We start from the raw sequence: 22,151 nt of genomic DNA, 5'->3' as shown, positions 1-22,151 counted from the left end.
CTGTTTATGGGGCACTATCTATATGACACCATTTTTAGGGACACTCTTTGGCACTGTTTATGGGTGCACTCTGTCCTTGAAACTATATCTGGGGGCACGCACTGACTGGCACTGTCTATGGGGGCACTAACTGACTGGCACTGTTTATGGGGGAAATATCTGACTGGCACTGTTTATGGGAGCACTATCTGACTGGAACTATATATGGGGGAACTAACTGACTCAAACTGTGTATGGGGGCACTATCTGACTGACAATGTTCATGGGGGCACTATCTGACAGGCACTCTTTATGGGGGTACTCACTGACTGGCACTGTCTATGGGGGCACTAACTGACTGGCACTGTTTATGGGGGAAATATCTGTCTGGCACTGTTTATGGGAACATTTCCTGACCTGTAGAGTTTATTAGGACTTTTCCAATCAGTATTGTTTATGGTAGCACAAAGACAGCACCCCACACACTGTTATAGGATCTGTCTACGCTTGGTGCAATAATTGGGGATATTCTCTGCTGGCACTGTTTATAGGGGTGGCTCAGTGGTTAGCACCATCACTTTGAAGCACTAAGGTCCTTGGTTCAATTCTGATCAAAAGTAACATATGAATGGTGTATTTCTGTCTCCTCCAGCAAACATGTAGCAAAGGATTGACCGCTTGTCAAATTTCCTAGAAAATAATGCCCTGGACATTATGAAGGCAATGTTTTCAGGCTACCAGACTTGAAGAAACTCTTTAAGGACCTTTAACTTTCATACCTTGCACGAAGGTGACTTTCTGGAGGATCTCCCCATGCTTAACGTCCACCATTTTCATTTCTTCCATGATCATTGACAGGTTCCTAACATCAAAATCCAGGCGGGCGTTCATCAGGCTGAACCTCTCTCTCAGAAGATCGGTGGCCCCTTGCATGAGGCTGACGGACTTGTTCAGGTAGTACAGTTCCTCGGCGTGAGAGTTAAAGCCGTGAGTACAGGAAAGCCGCACGTCGTCCAGGTACTTCAGCATGTTGTGCACGTGGTTGTCCGTAGCGTTGATATTTGTGAATATAGTCCCAATTTCTGTTTCATGGGAAAACATCCGGCCTTCCAGGCTCTCGAACCGCTCCACAGTCCTGTTTTGGGTGTACCTGGAATGATACTGGAGATCTTGCATGTTTTCCTCATGGTCGTCAAGTAAAGACGTGATGTTATCCAACTGTAGCTGAAGGCCCATCACTTGTAGGACAAGATCATGCATGACCTCGGTGTTCATGGTGATCCGTTGGGCCGTGGCCGTGATGCTGCTTTGAATATTTCGGACCAGGTCGATGGTTTTGACCGATGTGGATTTAAATCCACCAAAAATTTTGCTATAATTTTGCCAGTCGGTGACAATTTTTTGTAAGGTGAAGGTTTCCTCATCGGTCTTCCTCTGAATGACCTGGATCCACTCTGAAGTTTGCCCGACAGTAAAATTTATCTGCTGTACCGAGGCTGTGATATCGTACCTCTCTTGGACCAAATTTTTCACCGAGGCTTCCAGCTCGGATGCGGCAGCTTGCCACCCTTTGACCTGCGACAAGAAAAGCCTCAATGTCTGATTGATCTGTCGAAGGGAGAAGTTACCCCTCTCTATTTGGTTGTCCATTTTGCTGTTGGCGGCTACGAGCAGCTGATGATTCTCAGACGTCTTGTCCAGTTTAGTCTCCTGGGCCGAGAGCATCTTCTGGATCTCTGCCAGCTCTCCCTGAAGTTTGCTGATCTCTTGACCCAAGTAGGTGGCATCATGGCAGAAGGAGCAGTTTCCAACAGATTTCATGTCTAATGATACAAAAACATCATTATCAAAATTTGCTGCTATCAAAGGACCCAGATAATTGCCTAAATATGACCAATTAAAATCTCCTAACACGACTTTCCGGTCTCGTTAATATCTGAGGGATGGTCTGGAATTGGCTCTGTCTGAATTAAAGGGATTCTCATCTGGGGTCTTTATTGAGAAAGTCTGGTCCAGGTTTCTATTAAAGTCTGTGGCTACATTAAAGGGATTCTGAAGTCTGTTTAATTTTATTTTAGGGATCTGTATGGGGTTTGGACTGGGGTCTGTGTTTGGGGTCTGTGGCCTTGGGACAGTATTTAAGTTGTTTGGTCTGGGGTCAGTATTTAGGGGGTTTAGACTGGGGTCTGTATTTAGGGTGTGTGGCCTGAGGTCAGTATTTAGGGGTGTGGTCTGAGGTCAGCATTTAGGGTGTGTGGTCTGGGGTCTCAATTTAGTGGGTGTGGTTTTGGCTTTTGTTTTTAGGGAGTTTGGCCAGTGGTCTGCAGTTAGGGATTGTGGTCAGAGGTCTGTATTTAGGGAGCTTAGTCTGGGGTCTGTATTTAGGGGGTGTGGTCTGGGGGTCTCTATTTATTGGGTGAGGTGTGGGGTCTGTATTTAGGGGGTGTGGTCGGAGGTCAGTATTTATCAGGTGTGGTATGGGGGGGGTTTGATTTATTGGGTGTGGTCTGGAGGTCAGTATTTAAATGAGATCCTGAAAAATGAGAACATTATAGGTCTCGGAAAATGGCGACAAAAGCGAATTATTATTTTTTTTTTGGACAAATTTCTGATTTTTTTTCTCACCACTTAAATAAAAAAAAAGAACCTACGTATGTTTGGTATCTGCGAACTAGTACTGACTTGGAGAATCATAATGGCAGGTCAGTTTTACCATATACTAAACATGGTAAATAAAAAAAAACATTGAGGAAGTTATGGCTCATGGAAGAAGCGGAGAAAAAACGAAAACAAAAAATCACCCGGGGGGGGGGGGGGGGAGGGGGTGAAAGAGTTAAAGAAATGCAAATAATGAATCGGGTCCTAGATTTTTTGTTCTGGCTAAAAAACGAATTAGGGTTAAATGATGGAACTTTTTAGGATTTTTTGTCCCCGTTCACATGAATGGATCATTTTATTTCTCTTTTTTTTTTTGCCATCCAGAAACGAAAAATAACTAATGGAAATGTGAATAGAGACTAAAGCGACCTGAGTGTCCTCGCAGGGGTTTTGTTGCTCTGTACCATTTGGCTACGATGGTATCCGTTGACCGTAGCAGTATAATTGGGTATTTTCCTGTCATTTGTTAACGAGCCTCCTGAATACCCCCGCAGCTTATAAATAACCCGGGGGACCGGATGTGGAGGCTGAACCTTGGAAGTAACAGAAGGGTTGGTCTTCAGCCCTGGAACCGGTCCCATACTGTGCAGAATCCCCGTGACTGTCGCCCCGGCTTGTGTCACCCAGCTTTCCCAGGGTCCTGAATTGTCTGGATGCAATGGTTGATGATGTACCATCTCTGCTGAGTTTCGTCTCGCGGGAACAGACGTTAAGTAGAAACAGATTTTCGAAAAACTTTCAAATCCCCATAAAATGTGTAAAACAGCCGAGAGCCGACCCTGCCGGGAGGCAGAGCGCGGATGCAGCGCGGCGCTTACCTGGCAGCTGATTTACGGCACGCCACAGTGACCGGGAGGCAGAGCGAGGATGCAGCGCGGTGCTTACCTGGCGGCTGATTTACGGCACGCCACAGTGACCGGGAGGCAGAGCGAGGATGCAGCGCGGCGCTTACCTGGCGGCTGATTTACGGCACGCCACAGTGACCGGGAGGCAGAGCGAGGACGCAGCGCGGCGCTTACCTGGCGGCTGATTTACGGCACGCCACAGTGACCGGGAGGCAGAGCGAGGACGCAGCGCGGCGCTTACCTGGCGGCTGATTTACGGCGCGCCACAGTGACCGGGAGGCAGAGCGAGGATGCAGCGCGGCGCTTACCTGGCGGCTGATTTACGGCACGCCACAGTGACCGGGAGGCAGAGCGAGGATGCAGCGCGGCGCTTACCTGGCGGCTGATTTACGGCACGCCACAGTGACCGGGAGGCAGAGCGAGGATGCAGCGCGGCGCTTACCTGGCGGCTGATTTACGGCACGCCACAGTGACCGGGAGGCAGAGCGAGGATGCAGCGCGGCGCTTACCTGGCGGCTGATTTACGGCACGCCACAGTGACCGGGAGGCAGAGCGAGGATGCAGCGCGGCGCTTACCTGGCGGCTGATTTACGGCACGCCACAGTGACCGGGAGGCAGAGCGAGGACGCAGCGCGGCGCTTACCTGGCGGCTGATTTACGGCGCGCCACAGAGACCGGGAGGCAGAGCGAGGATGCAGCGCGGCGCTTACCTGGCGGCTGATTTACGGCACGCCACAGTGACCGGGAGGCGCCAGATGTGAGATTGTGGTGTAACACATGGAGGATTTACTCCTTGTTTATAACCTGCTCCTCGCTATTTATTACGACTGTTTAAAACGAGGGCCGGATACAATCTAATAATAAGTCATTTCTTTTTTATTATTATTTTTATTTTTTCCCGGCGTAGACGCCGCTGTTCTCCTGAATTCGCCGATGTTTCTCTTTTGTTCCTGCTCCTCTGCGTTCCTGAGATATGGCCCGGTATATAAAACTAGTCTTGTTACAAGTGGGTGTAGACCTCAAGAAGACAACTACTGAGGAGATCTGAAGATCACACCCACTTGGCTATAAAGACTAGACTTACATATAGGGTAAAAGAGGACATATCTCAGGAACGGAGAGGAGCAGGAACAATAGAAAAATGTCGCCGGATTCAGCAGAAGAGCGACATTTACAACATATGTCATATTTATGGCAAGTAACAGATCCTCTTTAAAGGGAAAGAGTCATCAAGATGGAGTTCTATAAAACATCAAATTTTACAGCACAGGCTCGTAGACTCTCGTAGAGGTACAGCACAGGCTCGAAGACTCTCATAGAGGTACAACACAGGTTCGTAGACTCTCGTAGAGGTACAGCACAGACTCGCAGACTCTCATAGAGGTACAGCACAGGCTCGTAGACTCTCATAGAGGTACAGCACAGGCTCAAAGACTCTCATAGAGGTACAGCACAGGCTCGTAGACTCACATAGAGATACAGCACAGGCTCCTAGACTTGCATAGAGATACAGCACAGGCTCGTAGACACTCAAAGAGGTACAACACAGGCTCGTAGACTCTCGTAGAGGTACAGCACAGGCTTGTAGACTCTCACAGAGGTACAGCACAGGCTCGTAGACACTCAAAGATATATGCACAGGCTCAAAGACTCTCATAGAGGTACAGCACAGGCTCGTAGACACTCAAAGAGGTACAACACAGGCTCGTAGACTCTCGTAGAGGTACAGCACAGGCTTGTAGACTCTCATAGAGGTAAAGCACACGCTCGTAGACACTCAAAGAGGTACAACACTGGCTCGTAGACTCTCATAAAGGTACAGCACAGGCTTGTAGACTGTCATAGAGGTACAGCACAGGCTCGTAGACTCTCGTAAAGGTACAGCACAGGCTTGTAGACTCTCGTAGAGGTACAGCACAGGCTCAAAGACTCTCATAGAAGTATAGCACGGGCCGCTAGACTCTCATAGAGGTATAACACAGGCTCATAGACTCTCGTAGAGGTACAGCACAGGCTCGAAGACTCTCATAGAAGTACAGCACGGGCCCATAGACTCTCATAGAGGTATAACACAGGCTCATAGACTCTCGTAGAGGTACAGCACAGGCTCGAAGACTCTCATAGAGGTACAGGACAGGCTCGTAGACTCTCATAGAGGTACAGCACAGGCTCGTAGACTCTCGTAGAGGTACAGCACAGACTCGCAAATTCTCATAGAGGTACAGCACGGGCTTGTAGACTCTCATAGAGGTACAGCACAGACTCGTAGACTCTCATAGAGGTACAGCATAGACTCGTAGACTCTCATAGAAGTAGAGCACGGGCTTGTAGACTCTCATAGAGGTACAGCCAAGGCTCGAAGACTCTCGTAGAGGTACAACACAGACTCGTAGACGCTCGCAGAGGTACAGCCCAAGTTCCTGGTCTCTGATGGAGGTACAGCCAGACCTCGTAGACTCTGACAGGTGTCATTTTTTGGTCCTGTTTGTACTAAGACGTAATATGGCCGTGTGTGTGAGCTTTGGCTAATGGACGCAACTGAGCCCAACTATTCAGAAGAGAGAAGAAAATCCCCATATTTACCGAGCTCCTGAAGATCCACTTGGACGGAGACGATCTTCTTCTCATATCCGGACTTTGCAGAGCTGAAGTCATCGTACAGGGAATTGACTTTCCTGAAAACTGTAAATAAGATGAGGAAATTTACTCATCGCCAGACGTCCAATGCTGTCATTTCTATTTATCTGGCTAAAAATGTGTCTGCGATCATTTCAATTAAAGGGACAGTACAGATTTAAGAGATGGGATTTTTTTTTTTACTTTCCACAATTACTGCAGAAAGTTTTAAGCTTTTTATTAAAGTCACATATTTCTCTGCTCATCCTATGCCCATGAATATAAAGATGTAGTTACACTAAAGACTGACACCCGAAAGGCAGTAGATATAATAATGTAGAATCATAGGGCACTTAGGATTAGTAAATGGGCCACAAGACACTTATCAGGGTGCACAATCCAGGCCACCCCCCATGGAGTAATGTGCCGAATTTCGCCCCACTACTTCTTGATTTATGAGCATCAACATATGCTACAGAACATGCAGATACTGAAACTTGGACGTCCTCCACTGCTCCTCAGACTAAAGGAGTTGTCTACTTTGGGTATTCCTTGGCCAGATGATCTGGTCTCAATGGTGGAAGTAGGCACGAAGTATTCGTTATATGGCACCCATTGAAATCCATGCATGTGGGATCCACCATCGACTGAGACACTCATCTGGTGGTCCTTCAATTTGGTCAATGATGGGAAAACCCATACAGTAGATGGCCCCTTTATTACACATGTGGAAAGGGTCATGCTCAAGTGAGTAGCCCCTATATGTTATCATTCAGTGTAGCATTAATATCACTAAGTAGATGGTCAGCTACTCACCCAATGACGCTAACACGATGACCGCGATGATGAGGATCACCACAAAGACATAGAGAACCCTCACCGAGTTCTGAAGGGACAGGTTCTTCTGACATTTGGCACAGTTGGTCCTAGTCCTACCTACAATATAAAGATCACAGGTAGGTTTGATGGTCACTTCACCCAAGGAATTCATGCTCCCACCAACCTGATTTCTAAAAAAAAGTTAGTCTAAGATTAGCAGTGGCACGATGAGAAGCCGAGAAGCTTTTCCTCTTCTCGTTGAGACAGTCTGGTTGAAGGTCTTTCTCTTATGACTCAAGATTTTGTGTCTAGGGCACGGTAGACTGTTTTACCACTTTCGGTAACCATCATCTTGTTTGGCCATCAGGGTGGTGGGTGAGGTATTACAATCCCCGCCTGCACTAGTCCCATTCTCTATCGTTGTGTTGCATTTGAGCTGCCCTATGGAGTTAGACTTGTCCGACAGATTGATTGTACTCATCTGTCTTCCTACACTGCGAAATCCACTGACCTTTCTTTTGCAGGGAGGAGACAATTGGGGCATAAACTTGTGATCTTGTATCTGCCTCTTGGATCCTGAACCTAACCTTATTCCTGTAACCCAGTATCTGGTGTGAATCATTTACCCCATTACCTTAGGCCCTTCCATCATGACCCCACTGAGCCCTGCTGTAAAGTAAGGATGGTGGTTATTCTAGAGCCAGACTCAGCCCCGATATCTTCTCCATGCAACTAGAACCTCTGAATCTGTGACCTCGTACCTTGAAGATGAGCCTACAAGACCCTGCTCCTTCCACCGTAACCAACTTTTCTATCTGCCCTATGGATCCAGCCTGTTTCCTGAATCCTGTATCGGTGAATGGAGCTTCAAACTCTTTGTGCTAGTCGCCTCTTCACAGTGGAAGATAGCAGGGACTCTAGTGCCCTCTTTAGGAGATGGCGATCCTAGAAGACAATATTGATCCTTTAAAGAGCTGCGTCACATGACTTTAGATATAAGGTCAAACCAAAACCTTCTCCAAAAGTTGCAGACCTAAATTTTGAAGACATGTTTTGGGATTTTTACCCTTCATCGGTGCAATGTAATAGGATGGTCTTCAACTTAGCGTCAAAGGAGCAAATTTAGAACCTCGAAACAGTTGTCTGGAAATTATGGAGATCTACAACTTTTGGAGAAGATTCAGGTTTGGCCAGTATTGACTTCTAGGATTACTGCCTCCTATAGATTTTCGTCCTATGTGAGGAGGCTATATGTATATTTATATTGTATGTATAGTGAAAAATTGGTCATTTTCTGATGATCCCTTCCACTTAAGAAAAAAGTTTACTCTGGAAACTTTTCGGGTTTGCTGATAATATGAGAACTTTATCTCTGAAGACTCGTCTCTGCCGCCTTGTTTTCTCGCTCAGCTCAGCATCTGCTCTTATGCAAACCTCCTCGTGTGGTTTGGCAATGTAGCTGAGCCAGATCATAACGCTTTCTCTGAAGAGCTGTCTAAATATGAGGCACATCAGATGAGACATCTGAAGTTCAGAGACCACTGATTGCCCTTCCGGCAAGTCAACACCGAAGTCCAAATGAGGTCGGTAAGGAATTTGGTGCTACTAATCGGGGGTCACCTTGGGCTAATTGTAGCCAAGTACCAGCCCAAACTGGGCACAGATTGCGTCAGCACCTCAATGTGTTTTTTGGCACCACTAATGGTTCTCTTTGTTGTTCTTGGGTCACTGAGTGAGACACACTCCATCCCGATCATGGAGCACCAGTTGATGGCTGGTTTGTTAAATCGGAGGTAGACCTGTGTCTTTGGCTAGCTTCTGGAAGAAGGAGAAGGCAATCGGTTGTGCCATGTTCTCCGAGGTTTGCTTACCATTCTGCCTGTGTCTTGACGAGGGCATGTCATCCTCTTCTTGTAGGAGCTCCTCGTCTGAAAGACAAAAGAAGTCTGCCTCCGTTTATAGCAAATCGACACAATCCCTAAAAAATTGATCCAAGATTGTCCCACTAATGGGAACCCAAGCGATCCATGATCTTGAGGTCTGAATTCTCACACAGCGCCATCACAGGGAAAATGGGTCATCCATGAATGTGTCAGGTCCTTCAGGACGAAGACTACTCTAGGATGTAACTAACAGGTAAGGATAACATTGGACCCCTCTCTGGCTTTGGAAAGCCTTAAGGCTCGGGCTACTCGGTGACTTTAGCAGAATGACCAAAGTGCAATACAAGAGAATGGAGTCACATTGTGACCCTGATAATTCTGCGATCACGACAAGGAAGTCCAACCTCATCAGATTTGGTGACTTGCTTGTAGCAGTCGCAGGACCCTCTGGTGGCAATTAGACCCCCCTTCTCTTGAATTGTAGCAGCGACACCTAACAAAGTTTGGTCACACGACAGAAGTTGCGTCCAAAGTTTGGCATCCACCTTTTTAGAGCAATAAAAGTTACGTGTTCTGTTAAACTGTCACCAGCAACAACACTAATATTTAGGTAAAAATTTCTGGCGTATAAAAAAAACACTTTGAGGGTAACTGGAGAAATTAACGTCTTTTTATGAAGTCGCAAATAATGAATCAGCTGCAAACATCTGGATTATAAAAACCACATCCACATCGGCGAACTTCAAAACAGGTGCAACGTAACGAAAGAATTTGGTGGAAAAAAAAAACCCAACAGTCTTAAAACAGATAAAAAATAGACAAAAATAGGCGCAAAAACAATAATCAATCGACGCGCTAATTGTTAAAGATCAGAAGATGCGACAAATTTATCAAATTTCATCTGACAGTTCGATAAGTGTATTGCAAATAGTAGCCAAAAGGAAAAGTGACCTTAAAAATGCCCCTGATATTATGAGACCCCCAACTGTCCCCACTATGAGACGTGCAGCTTTATGAAATTTCTGATCAATTATCGTCTTTGTACTGAAGGAGACATTTGCCCGTTAACCATTTGGGACCATATAGGGTTAACCCCGTGAAGAGAGGGATTTTTTAAGCCAGTTTTGCTAGTGGCTACAGTGTCGTTACCGAGGTGTTGAAACTTTTAGCTTTTCTCTACTTGAGTGAGTTTGAAACTTTTCGTGCAACTTTTTAAAAAGTTGAATTTCATAAACCTTACTAAAAGAAGACCTGTCATCAGATCAAAAGTGACCAGGTTTGGCTCTTATTTTATTCCCGCTGTTACCTTAAAATAATCAGTTTTTTATTTTTTTTTTTAAATCCGTTATTCGGTGCCAGAGATATGGACCTTTCTATTTGGTGCTAATTTTTTATGCAAAAGGGGCGTGGCTCACAGAATCCTCTGGGGCGTGTCTATGCCTACTTTATAAAGTCCATAAAAATTAGCTCAAAATAAAGGGATCCATATCTCTGGAAGTGTAAGGCTGATTTAAATAAAAATAAATAAAAATGAAATTCTCAGGGGAGCAGCAGAAATTAAATAAGAGCAAAAATTGGCCATTTTAAGCCTGAATTTTATATTTTCTATCTACAGCTAAATTGCACCTCTTTTCTAAAAGTGGCAACACTGGTGTAAATTAGTAAAAATTTGCAAAATTTGGGTCAAAAATAGCTTGCAACAAAGTTGTTTACAACAAGAAAAGTTGTGAAACCCTTGATAAAGTCCCCTCATAAAGAGAAGATCCAGAAGTCCATCATTGAATCAGACATTTTAAAGATGCCCTCAGTCTACACTGATGTCCTCACCTATACTACCACCTATGACATCATAGACTCTTAGTATTTGTGTGATGACATCATCAGACTCAGCAGAATAAGTTCTATCACTAAGATATGGTGCCTCCAGAGCAGTGGCCACCACCCACATAGGTTCTCAATCTCTTCGACCCTATGGTTGTCCACCATGACTTGGAGACCATTAGGAATATTTTCCCCATCCATTAAAAAATTTTACACGTGACATTTTTAGAGTTCTGACTAATGGTTAATTTTCAGACCAATATTATTTTTCACTTGTCGACATCATTTTTCTGGCATAGGCACGGAATAACATGATGGAGACTTGCGGCCAGGAATAGCGGGTGACTTCATCGGTTCTGCAGGGTGGGATTCTTTTCCAGCAAGTGTGACAACTGGGAATTGAGGATTAGATGTAACTGCGCTCCCTGTATTATTCAATAATCTGATGTTCTTACTCTATACGAGGAGAAAAGCAGAGACTGATCCCCTCCGAGGGTATCTATGGTTCCTCCACGCATTTCATAGGTTTTTACAGCCTAGATCCCTAGTCTTTGGCTATAGACCATCCATAAATGGGCCCGTAACTTTTGTGCATATTACATAATGCCCTGACACCGGCCAACATTCTGTCACATATGGGAAAACATGGACGGATTTGTCTTTCACCATGCGTTTCATGGGTTCTGTGAAATTTCTGTGCAAATTACATAACAGGGTGATGGCAGCCAAAGAGCTGACAAACCCATGAGGCCAAAGAACCCATTTGTGATACACTTACCCTGCCAAATGTCAAACACAAGTGTCAAACTAATCATATGAGGTTTCTTTGGCATTTTTTGCCCCCATACGGTCTTTGGCTTCTGACTATTCCCGGAAAGTATTGTAACAATAATTCTGTTTTCATTTTTATATGTTTTTGACCCATTTTGATGACTAAATCACCCTGTCGTTATATAATGCTAAGAGTTCCAAGATGCTGAATGAAGTTTCGGGTTAAAGTGGTGCTGTAGGTGAAATGCATAGGCATCACTGTTTTCCTGACCCTTGAGGTGGCCATCAATGACTTTTTTTTTTTACCCCACTATAGTTTTTTCTTGGGGTAATTCAGACATACAGTAGGTCCATCTTGATCTCTAGATCCATATTTGAGGTGGTAAATGTGGGTCTATATGGACAACCCTGTCTTACTCTATGCGTTTTACAAGTTCTTACATCATCATTTGTGGTCGCAGCCCAACCAAGAAGGTCATTACCATCTGTGTCTAGGACATAATACTGTGATCGCTGCCAAGTTCCTGACAAACCCCCGTCGCTCATCTTGGAACGGCTTATTATAAGCACCTGCAGTTACCACCAGTCTTCTCCTTGGCCTCGATCGTTGCACTTGAGATCCCAGATTGTCAACCAAAACACTACTCATGGTCAGTGAGGCTGATAGTGGCCCATTTTACTGGCTCTGATCTGATGGAGCTTTCACTTCACGGACTTTTTTGTGGTTCTTATGGTGACCATCAATGTCACTGTAACTTTCTTATTCCTTGTGATAATTCAGACCCAGATCCATCTGGATCTCCAAATCCATATTTCAGGTGGCAAATGTGGGTCTATAATGCCAAACTTGTCCTTCTTCATGCATTTCATAGGTCCCTGATTCTTATTCAGTGATTACGATCCAACCAAAAAGGTCCTTCTCTACTGTGATAGCAGCCAAGGTCCTGAGAAACCTGGCAGCTCATCTTGGAATGAGTTATTATAAGCACCTGCAGTCCTCTCTTTGACTTCGGTTCCTGAACTAAAGCCCTGGAGGTCCCAGATTCTTAGAGGGTCATCATGGTCAACTAAAAGATTTCATTCATGGAGATGCCAATGACCATGTATATGGGCAGTGAGGCTCAGAATGACCCATTGTATCTGGTGGAGCTCTTATTCCTTTCCCTTTACATAACCTTCTTCCTGGCCTTCATGGTGACCACCAATGTCATTGTCACTTTTTTACTCCCTTAGGTTTTTAGAGCAGATTGTGGTGTTCAAAGTCAAGAACGGGATTGTTCATATGAAGTTGGGGACAATGTGAAGTCCATGTGGATGTTTTCCCTTTATTGGATCTGAACCAAGGAGGATCCCGGACACCATCAAGCTTCTCTGCAGCGTTTGAATGCAGACGAGTGATCAAATTAGAAATGGGGAGATGCTTGATCTTAGATGTCTCCATGGGGGGACAAGAGGTTCGGCTCATTAACATCTATGGTCCCCAATCCAAGTTGGACCGCAAATGTCTCTTCCTGAAGATCAAACCTTTTTTATTTTCGAGTCGGCAGGTGGTCTTCGGAGGGGATTTCAACAATGTCACGAGATCCTGTGATAGAGGAGGTTCCGGAGACTAGCTGGCTTATGACTGGGACGCGTTAAACAGGATAGTAAGTGAGGCTCACCTGGTGGATGTCCACATCCGGCACAACCCAGGTGAAACGGGATTCACCTTTTTTTAGAGGTAGTCAGTGCAGGTCTAGGATAGACAGGTTTTATTTGAAGGAGGAGGCCGTCTCTTCACCGTTGTCGGTTGTGGAGGTGGAGTTCTCCGATTACTGTTTGATTATGTTTTCTCTGAACGTTACAGAGACTCCTTGGATGGGAAGAGGTTATTGGAAGCTGAATTCATCACTCCTTGACGAAGAAGCTGTAAGACGGTCTTTTCAGGAATTCCTTCAGAGCCAGGTACCATTGATGGGCCTAAGTAACACTTAAGTCAGAGCGGTGGGAGATGTTCAAACATCTGGTGGCGAGATTCTTCCGGCAGCTCTCGAGCCTCAGAAGCCTGAACAGGGATCGCCTGTATCAGAGCCTGAGGAGGAAACTCGAGCATCTTGTCTCGACTGGAGGTAGCCGTGAGGAGATCTCCAGAGTGAAGTCCTTGCTGAAGAGGTGTCAGTACGATAGGCACGCATCTTTGGTTTTCGAGAGGGACTATGGGAAGTACTGCTCGCCCGACCCTTACAGAAACTGTAAGATGTCAGTGAATAGTTAGATAGTGACGGGGCTGATGGACAGTACGGGGTCCCTGAGAAGGACCAGATCAGGGATCTTGGAGGTCGTCAGTTCCTACTACTCGCACCTCTTGGGAAGGAGGGAGCTGGATCGTGACGGGATGTCGGTTTTCCTGGCTGAATCTGTTCCTGAGCCAGGGGCTGACCTCTCGCTGGGCAGTTTGGCACAAGCGATCAAAGAAGAGGAAGTGAGACTGGCGATCGATGGGCTTAAGCCCAAAAAGTCGCAAGGTCCGGATGGCTTAACATCCGAGTTCTTTAGGACCTTTAGGGACTCTTTGGTCCCCCTCTTGACTCAGGTGTTTAATCAGTGTCTCTCCTCGGGCACTCTGCCAAGATCATTAAGGAGGTCAGCTTTAATAATTTTGTCAAAGGGTAAGGATCCGTCACGCATTGAGAATTGGCGTCCCATAGCACTTCTCAATGTGGACAGAAAGATTTTGGCTAAGATACTTTTCAACAGGCTGGTGAAGTTTGCACCCCGGCTCCTTTCGGAGGTTCAGCACTGTTGCGTTCCCGGCCGTAGCACTTTTAGTGCTGCTCTAGGTGTCCGAGAGGCCATGGAGCAAGGCAGGGTAGGCTTTTGGAAGGGGTTCTTGCTGACCCTGGATCAGGCAAAAGCCTTTGATCGGGTTAACCACGAGTACCTCTGGTCCACTCTTTTGAGGTATAGTCTGCCTGGAGGGTTTGTGGACTGGCTTAAGACCTTGTATGCAGGGGCTGAGACTTTCCCTCTGGTAAATTGGTGGATTGGACAACCTTTCGGGGTAGGAGCTGGTGTCCGTCAGGGCTGTCCTCTTAGCCCTTTGCTTTACGCGGTAGCAATTCATCCCTTCCTCAGAAGGATCGATTGTGGACCGTTGGCCGGGGTGCGGATGGGCGGGGTGGCGCCAGAGGCTATCCTGAGGTTAGTGGCCTACGCGGACGATGTCACCGTCTTTGTTTCTTCGCAAGAAGAGGCACTGGTGGTGATGTCAGAAGTGGAGCGCTACTCGGAGGCATCCGGGTCCAAGGTCAACCAGGATAAGTGTGAGAGTCTCTGGCTGGGAGGCGGAGATCCCGGGTTTGATCTTCCGGACATCCTCCCTGAACCCCAAGAACATGCCAAAGTCCCGGGCATCTAATTCGGCCAAGGTGATTACCCCACGAAAAACTGGGAAGGCAGAATTAAAGGTGTCACCCAAAGAGTGGACCAATGGAGGGGTTGGTCTTTGACCCTGAGGGAAAGGGTTGGCCTGTGCAAAGCTTTCCTGCTCCCCTTGCTAATCTACCTGGGCAGCGTCTGTATCTTGCCAGAGCCTCTCTGGACACGGGTCTACAGTCTGTTCTTCCAGATGTTATGGGGGAACAGACTGAACCTTTATTGGGAAACAGACTGAACCTAGTCAAGCGGGAGGTTACTTACCGCACGAGACTAGGGGGTTTGAATATGGTGAACCCCGTGGTGTTCCTAGTGAACACCTTCTTGAAAGTGAACGTGGCAAACCTCTGGAAAAAGAGGGCTCCTCCGTGGGTATTCTCCTGCAAGGGATGGTTTCAGCCTTTCTTGCAGGAATGGGAGACAGGGGGAAGATTGAAGGATCTTCGCACATCACATGGGCATCTCCTGGCTTACGTTACCCTGGTTCTGAAAATGATCCGCCGGTGGGGTCTGGGAATGTGGGAGGTGAGGTCCCTCCCGAGGAAACTCCTCGATATGAGGGTCTTGCTTTCTCATTTTCAGAGTCGATTGGTCCTCAAAGACTGCCCAAGTCGGGATCTGCAGGTTGGGTTGAGTTTGTTAAGTTCTAGTAGGATCCCCAAGAAGTACTGGGACTTGACTTGGCGCTGCTTCCATGGTAAGCTCTATGTGAGGAACAATTTGAAGTACAGGAGCTCCGAGGACAGGAATTGCCCCCGTGAGGCTTGTGCTAACGTGCTGGAAAGCATGGAGCACTTCCTGCTTCATTGTCCCTTTAATACAGAGGTGTACAACAGGGTGGGGGCTTCCATTGGTTGGCCGTGGCTGGCTACTCTGTCCTACGCCGGGTGGGCCTATGGAGCGTTCGGAGACCTTGGTAGAAGGGTCCGAGACACTTTATTCATAGTCAGCGCAGTGGTCAGGTATTTCACGTGGAACGCACGAGTTTTAGTCTCGACGCAGAGTAAAATCCTCCATGTAGATGAAGTCTGTAGGAACATCCTAGGTGACCTGGTGAAGGTACGTTCTCTGGAGTATGAAGGACTGGGTGCCCGGAGGGCGGCCCGTCTCTGGAGGGGCTTTTCCTTCAGGGTGCCTTAGTCCGGTAGTACTCCTATATCCTGGTGGTGGGCTGATGTCTTTCCACCCTAGATTTTTGTTTTGTATTTCTGTCTCCTGAATAGAAGGTTTGCCGGCATCGAACTTGAGCCTTGGATGGTGAGTGTGTAGGTTGTGTTCTGTATATATTGTATATAATGTATAATAGGGGGTTTTAGTTAGGTTGGGTGGGGGATTTGGGGGAGTTCTTCATCAGCGGTGATAAGAGGACTGATCTGGCCTGGTCCAGGCCCCGCCTGGGGAAAAACTTTGGGGCCTGATCCTAGCTCGGAGTAATCCTGAACTTTGTGGCCAGAGCTGGATCAGGGGTGGTGGGATAGTTAGTGTAGGTCTGTGTTTTATATATATATAAAAAAAATAAATAAATGTAAAAAAAAATATATATATATATATATATATATTAAAAAAAATGTCCATGTCACTATTGTATATATTGTTATTTTTGGTTTTCTGTGGTGTGAATGAGGTGCGGTAAGGGGGTGACTAAGGTCCGGCAGTGGGACCAGTAGGTTAGTGTCAGTGTCCGGTTGTATATACGTTATATTGGGTTTAGTGTTTTATTGTATATAATCTTGTATATAGGACGGTGTTTTATGTGTATATAGGACGGTGTGAGCGTTGTGTGGGATCGTATATAGTAGTATGAATGAAGCTGGGCTCAATGGACCACCAGGGATAGTAACATTTTCAGCCCCATAAGACCACCAGAGATACCAAAACATTTATCTCCCTAGACCACCAAGGATATTAACACATCCAGTTCTCCAGACCACCAGGGAAATTAACGCTTTCAGCTCCCTAGTCCTTGGGGGCTATTAACACTTTATGCTCCATAGACTATGAGGAACACTCCAGACCCCAATGGACATGAACCCTCCTAACCCTCTTTCCTCCCATCCCCCCATACTTTCAGTGATATTAACCCCTAACGTATACTAAATAGTATATCATAGTTTACCCCAGACCACCAGGGACTGTATGGCGGCATTGCTCTATCTGTTCCATGCAGTCACTGTGCATTATCTGGGCACTAATTGTCCATTGTATCTCAGCACTATATGGCGGTATTTGGTTAGATATTATATGACACGAGTACTCGGATTATCTGACTTTGCTGTGACGTGCGGCCAGTGTGAATACGTCCTGTAACAGTATATGCTGCCCGGTATATGATGGTGCTATTACTGCAGCTCATGGATACGATGTTTTCCTGATAGACGTCACTGATGTTGGGGCATCACCGTCTGGCACTGATGATTGGGCACCGCAATGATAGTGCAGTCATCTGTCCTTATACAGCCTCTACCTACTCAGCAATGGCTGATAACAGAGAATAATAGGTGACACACTTGTATATAATAGATATATAGATTTCTTTAGGCTCACAATTTCTTCCCAGCATGAAATGGCTGATAACAGAGAACAACAGATTTTTTTTTTTGTAATCTGACCAACTTAATGTACAGTCCCTTTCTAGCCTGCAGTAGCTGATAACAGGAAACAATAGATTGCATTCACTGCCCCGGTCAGTAAGCACAAGTCCCTTACATAGTCCTGGTCCAGATATTCACTTATCCCATTATTTATGCCATTTCCTACCGCAAAGGATCCTGGGAGTTCCTCTCCATCACATGTGCAGTCATATCTGTGCCACGGAGATCTGCTTCTCTCTCTATTGCTGCTTTACCATGTTGGTGTCAGTCTTCACTGTAGCTCTAGCATTATATTCAAGAACCCAAGAGCTCTGGATGAGCAGAGCTGTGTGCCCTCCAGATAGGAGAATACCTGGAATACTGGAAAAAAGTGAATTTTGGGAGTAAGATGGATCGTCCAGCTGATGACCACCATGTGAAAGATTTTTGCGGCCCTCTTCATCTTGCCATGTGGCCGGCAGGGCTCTGCAGACGCTCAGAAGGAGCCAGTTCCTGTTTTGAGGAGGTGAAATGTCTACATCTGGTCTCCAGCTGTTCGCTATGTCTTGTTTTTCTACAGTTTGTGGTCAATAAAGAAAAAGTGGAGTCCAGGGCTGTCCCTTTAAAGAACTGAATTGTGAGCCATCCCTTTAATGAACTGAATTGTGAGCTGTCCCTTTAAAGAACTGAATAGTGAGCTGTCCCTTTAATGAACTGAATTGTGAGCTGTCCCTTTAAAGAACTGAATTGGGAGCTGTCCTTTTAAAGAACTGAATTGGGAGCTGTCCCTTTAAAGAACTGAATTGGGAGCTGTCCCTTTAAAGAACTAAATTGTGAGCCGTCCTTTTAAAGAACTAAATTGTGAGCTGTCCTTTTAATGAACTGAATTGTGAGCTGTCCCTTTAAAGAACTGAATAGTGAGCTGTCCCTTTAATGAACTGAATTGTGAGCTGTCCCTTTAAATAACTGAATTGTGAGCTGTCCCTTTAAAGAACTGAATTGTGAGCTGTCCCTTTAAAGAACTGAATTGTGAGCTGTCCTTTTAAAGAACTGAATTGGGAGCGGTCCTTTTAAAGAACTAAATTGTGAGCCGTCCTTTTAAAGAACTAAATTGTGAGCTGTCCTTTTAATGAACTGAATTGTGAGCTGTCCCTTTAAAGAACTGAATAGTGAGCTGTCCCTTTAAAGAATTGAATTGTGAGCTGTCCCTTTAAATAACTAAATTTTGAGCTGTCCCTTTAATGAACTGAATTGTGAGCTGTCCCTTTAAAGAACTGAATTGTGTGCTGTCTCTTTAAAGAACTAAATTGTGAGCCGTCCTTTTAAAGAACTAAATTGTGAGCTGTCCTTTTAATGAACTGAATTGTGAGCTGTCCCTTTAAAGAACTGAATAGTGAGCTGTCCCTTTAAAGAATTGAATTGTGAGCTGTCCCTTTAAATAACTAAATTTTGAGCTGTCCCTTTAATGAACTGAATTGTGAGCTGTCCCTTTAAAGAACTGAATTGTGAGCTGTCCCTTTGTCCCTTTAATGAACTGCATTGTGAACTGTCCCTTTAATGAACTGAATTGTGAGCTGTCCCTTTAAAGAACTGAATAGTGAGCTGTCCCTTTAAAGAATTGAGTTGTGAGCTGTCCCTTTAAATAACTGAATTTTGAGCTGTCCCTTTAATGAACTGAATTGTGAGCTGTCCCTTTAATGAACTGAATTGTGAGCTGTCCCTTTAATGAACTGAATTGTGAACTGTCCCTTTAATTAACTGAATTGTGAGCTGTCCCTTTAATGAACCATGTTTTCAGCTCTGCTACATTTGCTTTCAGCTCTGCTTCTTTTATTCTCAGCTTTTCATCCATCTCTTCTGCCTTTCAACTTCAGCAAATGCGAATAATGTATATACAGCGGGTGAAATAAGTATTGAACGCGTCATCAATTTTCTAAGTAAATCTATTTCTAAAGGTGCAATTGACATGAAATTCTCAGCAGATGTTCATAAATTATGTATAATAATGAGAAATGACACACGGTAAAGTATTGAACACAAGAAGGAAGAGAGGAGCAAAAAGCTCTGGAAAGTCCTGACCCCGACTGAGATCTGTCAGTAATTAGAAAGCAATCTTGCCACTTAGTGACAAATAATATCAGCCGGTTCATCTGACGGCCGATAAAAAGGTGTCTCTTTACCAAGGTGCCACACAAGAAACATCTCATGATGTGTAAAACCAGTGAGCTGTCTCAAGACCTTCACAACCTTATTGTTGCAAAACATCCTGATGACATTGGATACGGAATAATTTCTAAACTACTGAAGGTTCCAGTGAGCTCTGCTGGGCCATAAAGTGGAAAGAACATCATTCATCATAAACCGGCCGTGACCAGGTGCTCCCAGCAAAATTTCACCATAAACTGGCCACAACCAGGGGATCCCCGCAAGATTTCACGATAAACTGGCCACAACCAGGGGATCCCCGCAAGATTTCACCATAAACTGGCCACAACCAGGGGATCCCCACAAGATTTCACCATAAACTGGCCACGACCAGGTGCTCCCCACAAGATTTCACCATAAACCGGCCACGACCAGGTGCTCCCCACAAGATTTCACCATAAACCGGCCACGACCAGGTGCTCCCCGCATGATTTCACCATAAACCGGCCACGACCAGGTGCTCCCCACATGATTTCACCATAAACCGGCCACGACCAGGTACTCCCCGCAAGATTTCACCATAAACCGGCCACGACCAGGTGTTCCCCGCATGATTCCACCATAAACCGGCCACGACCAGGTACTCCCCGCAAGATTTCACCATAAACCGGCCACGACCAGGTGCTCCCCGCATGATTTCACCATAAACCGGCCACGACCAGGTGTTCCCCACATGATTTCAGATAGACGAGTGAAAAGGATTATCAGAAGAGTTGTCCAAGAGCCAAATACACTAGTGAGTTTGTGTTGACTTTTGATTGTGTGTGTTTCTTTGGCTGGTCAAGAAGGACATACTAGTATACTGCTATCAGCTTTTCCCCATCCTTAATAACAGAGAATTACTTATTATACCCCCTTGTATATAACAGATACAGTATATAGATTATTATCACAATCAACTGTATGTCTGTATACACTGTATAATGTTCACAAGCGGCTTCTGTCCGGCCTTAAAGGGCTGATAATAGGGGAGAGATCCGCACAATCTTCACCTATTAGATATATAGATTATTTTATGGACACAATTAGTTTGTTCCCCCGCATGAAATGGCTGATAACAGAGAAATATAGATTTTAATCTTCATTTTGGCCAATGATAAGCTAGCAACGGCTGATAACAGCGAAGAATAGATTATACTCAATGTTTAATCGAATTCATACTGTACATGACTTATATTAACATCAGTCTATCCTCATCTTAAAATGTCTGATAACAGAGAACAATAGCTGTAATTCTCCATAAAACTAATCACAGCCACTTTCTGCCCTGCACTGGCTGATAACAGAGAACAACAACAAAAAAAAAATTAGAAAGTTAAAGAAACAAAATAACCATCACCCCAGGAATATATACATAAACAATAAATAAATATAAAATCCTATAAAACCCCCGGCCCAGCTTCATTCATACTACTATATACAATCCCACACAACGCTCACACCGTCCTATATACACATAAAACACCGTCCTATATACAAGATTATATACAATAAAACACTAAACCTAATATAACGTATATACAACCGGACACTAACACTAACCTACTGGACCCACTGCCGGACCTTAGTCACCCCCTTACCGCACCTCATTCACAGAGCAATAGCTGTAGTTCCTCTATACTAATCACAGCCACTTTCTGTCCTGCAGTGGCTGATAACAGAGAACACCACCCTGCATTCTCCCCGGCTAGTAGACAGGTTGCAGCGGTACTGTACAAGATGCCAGCGTTCGGTCGCCTCTGGTCGCGCACACGCTGCGGTCGGCCGATCACTGCGACCTACCTCTCATTGTCCCGGCGGGCGGTCAGCGGTTCCTCGCACAGATCGGGGTCTTCTCTGGGGCAGGAGACGCCTCAGTCTCGTCTCTTCTCCCTCTCGCTCCCCATTCACGTCTTCACAGGAACGGTCCCGACAGGAAGAGCCGAGCAGCTCATCGCGACAGCTGCGCCCGGGGTGTGAGGAGCTCTGTGCCGGGCTCCGTCTTCAGGCTCTGTGCCGGGCTCTGTGCCGTCTGTGCCAGGCTCTGTGCCCGGCGCTGTGCCGTCTGTGCCGGGCTCTGTGCCGGGCTCTGTCTTCAGGCTCTGCCTCCTGCGATGCTCCCGGCTCTGCTGCTCCAGACTCAGTCTGCAAAAAAGAAATGGGCTGTTTTCCACTGCAGCAAGGAGAAATCTGACACAGAGCAGGGGGGGCGCTGCTCCCACCCAAATTAATGGCAAACAAATGTAGGGTCCTGGAGGGGGAGGGGAGGAAGCATCCGATGTACTAAGAAGAAAAGTGACAGGTAGTTAAAGTGGTGATCCAAGGAAGGGGGGCCATCCTCTGTCCGACCTGCTGGCCAAAGGCCCCTATATCTATGCTGAGAAGTCAGAAAGAGGTTATGACATCATTGTCTGTACTATCCATGTGCTATGACATCACCATGCCTACTATCTCTATACTGTGACATCACTGTGTGTATTATCCCTGTACTGTGACATCACTGTGTGTATTATCTCTGTACTGTGACATCACTGTGTGTATTATCTCTGTTCTGTGACATCACTGTGTGTATTATCTCTGTACTGTGACAT

The 22,151-nt window shown here is 45.7% G+C and overlaps 1 protein-coding gene across 1 annotated transcript; it reads right to left on the bottom strand.

The window, feature by feature from the left end:
* Positions 1-735: 735 nt before the first annotated feature.
* Positions 736-21,767, bottom strand: LOC141258418 (scavenger receptor class A member 3-like). Its single transcript, XM_073673419.1, has 5 exons — positions 21,364-21,767; positions 8,789-8,845; positions 6,915-7,034; positions 6,066-6,164; positions 736-1,802 (listed from the first exon to the last, which is right to left on the bottom strand). Exons 1-5 carry the CDS (start codon positions 21,368-21,370, stop codon positions 736-738), a joined length of 1,350 nt encoding a protein of 449 aa, XP_073529520.1. The 5' UTR covers positions 21,371-21,767.
* Positions 21,768-22,151: the final 384 nt, after the last annotated feature.

This window comes from Phyllobates terribilis, unplaced genomic scaffold (assembly GCF_046119375.1).
Source record: "Phyllobates terribilis strain yellow unplaced genomic scaffold, ASM4611937v1 Scaffold_3__8_contigs__length_932513732, whole genome shotgun sequence".
In the NCBI taxonomy this organism is placed as follows: Eukaryota; Metazoa; Chordata; class Amphibia; order Anura; family Dendrobatidae; genus Phyllobates; species Phyllobates terribilis.
This window is presented reverse-complemented; position numbering and strand designations above follow the sequence as displayed.

What these genes read in the sequence shown, in the direction of transcription:
- LOC141258418 (XM_073673419.1), bottom strand. An exon ending in GTCAAGACACAGGCAGAATG is followed by an intron (nt 7,035 to 8,788) that starts GTAAGCAAACCT and finishes TTTATATTGTAG; the next exon opens with GTAGGACTAGGACCAACTGT. An exon ending in CATCGTGTTAGCGTCATTGG is followed by an intron (nt 6,165 to 6,914) that starts GTGAGTAGCTGA and finishes TCTTATTTACAG; the next exon opens with TTTTCAGGAAAGTCAATTCC.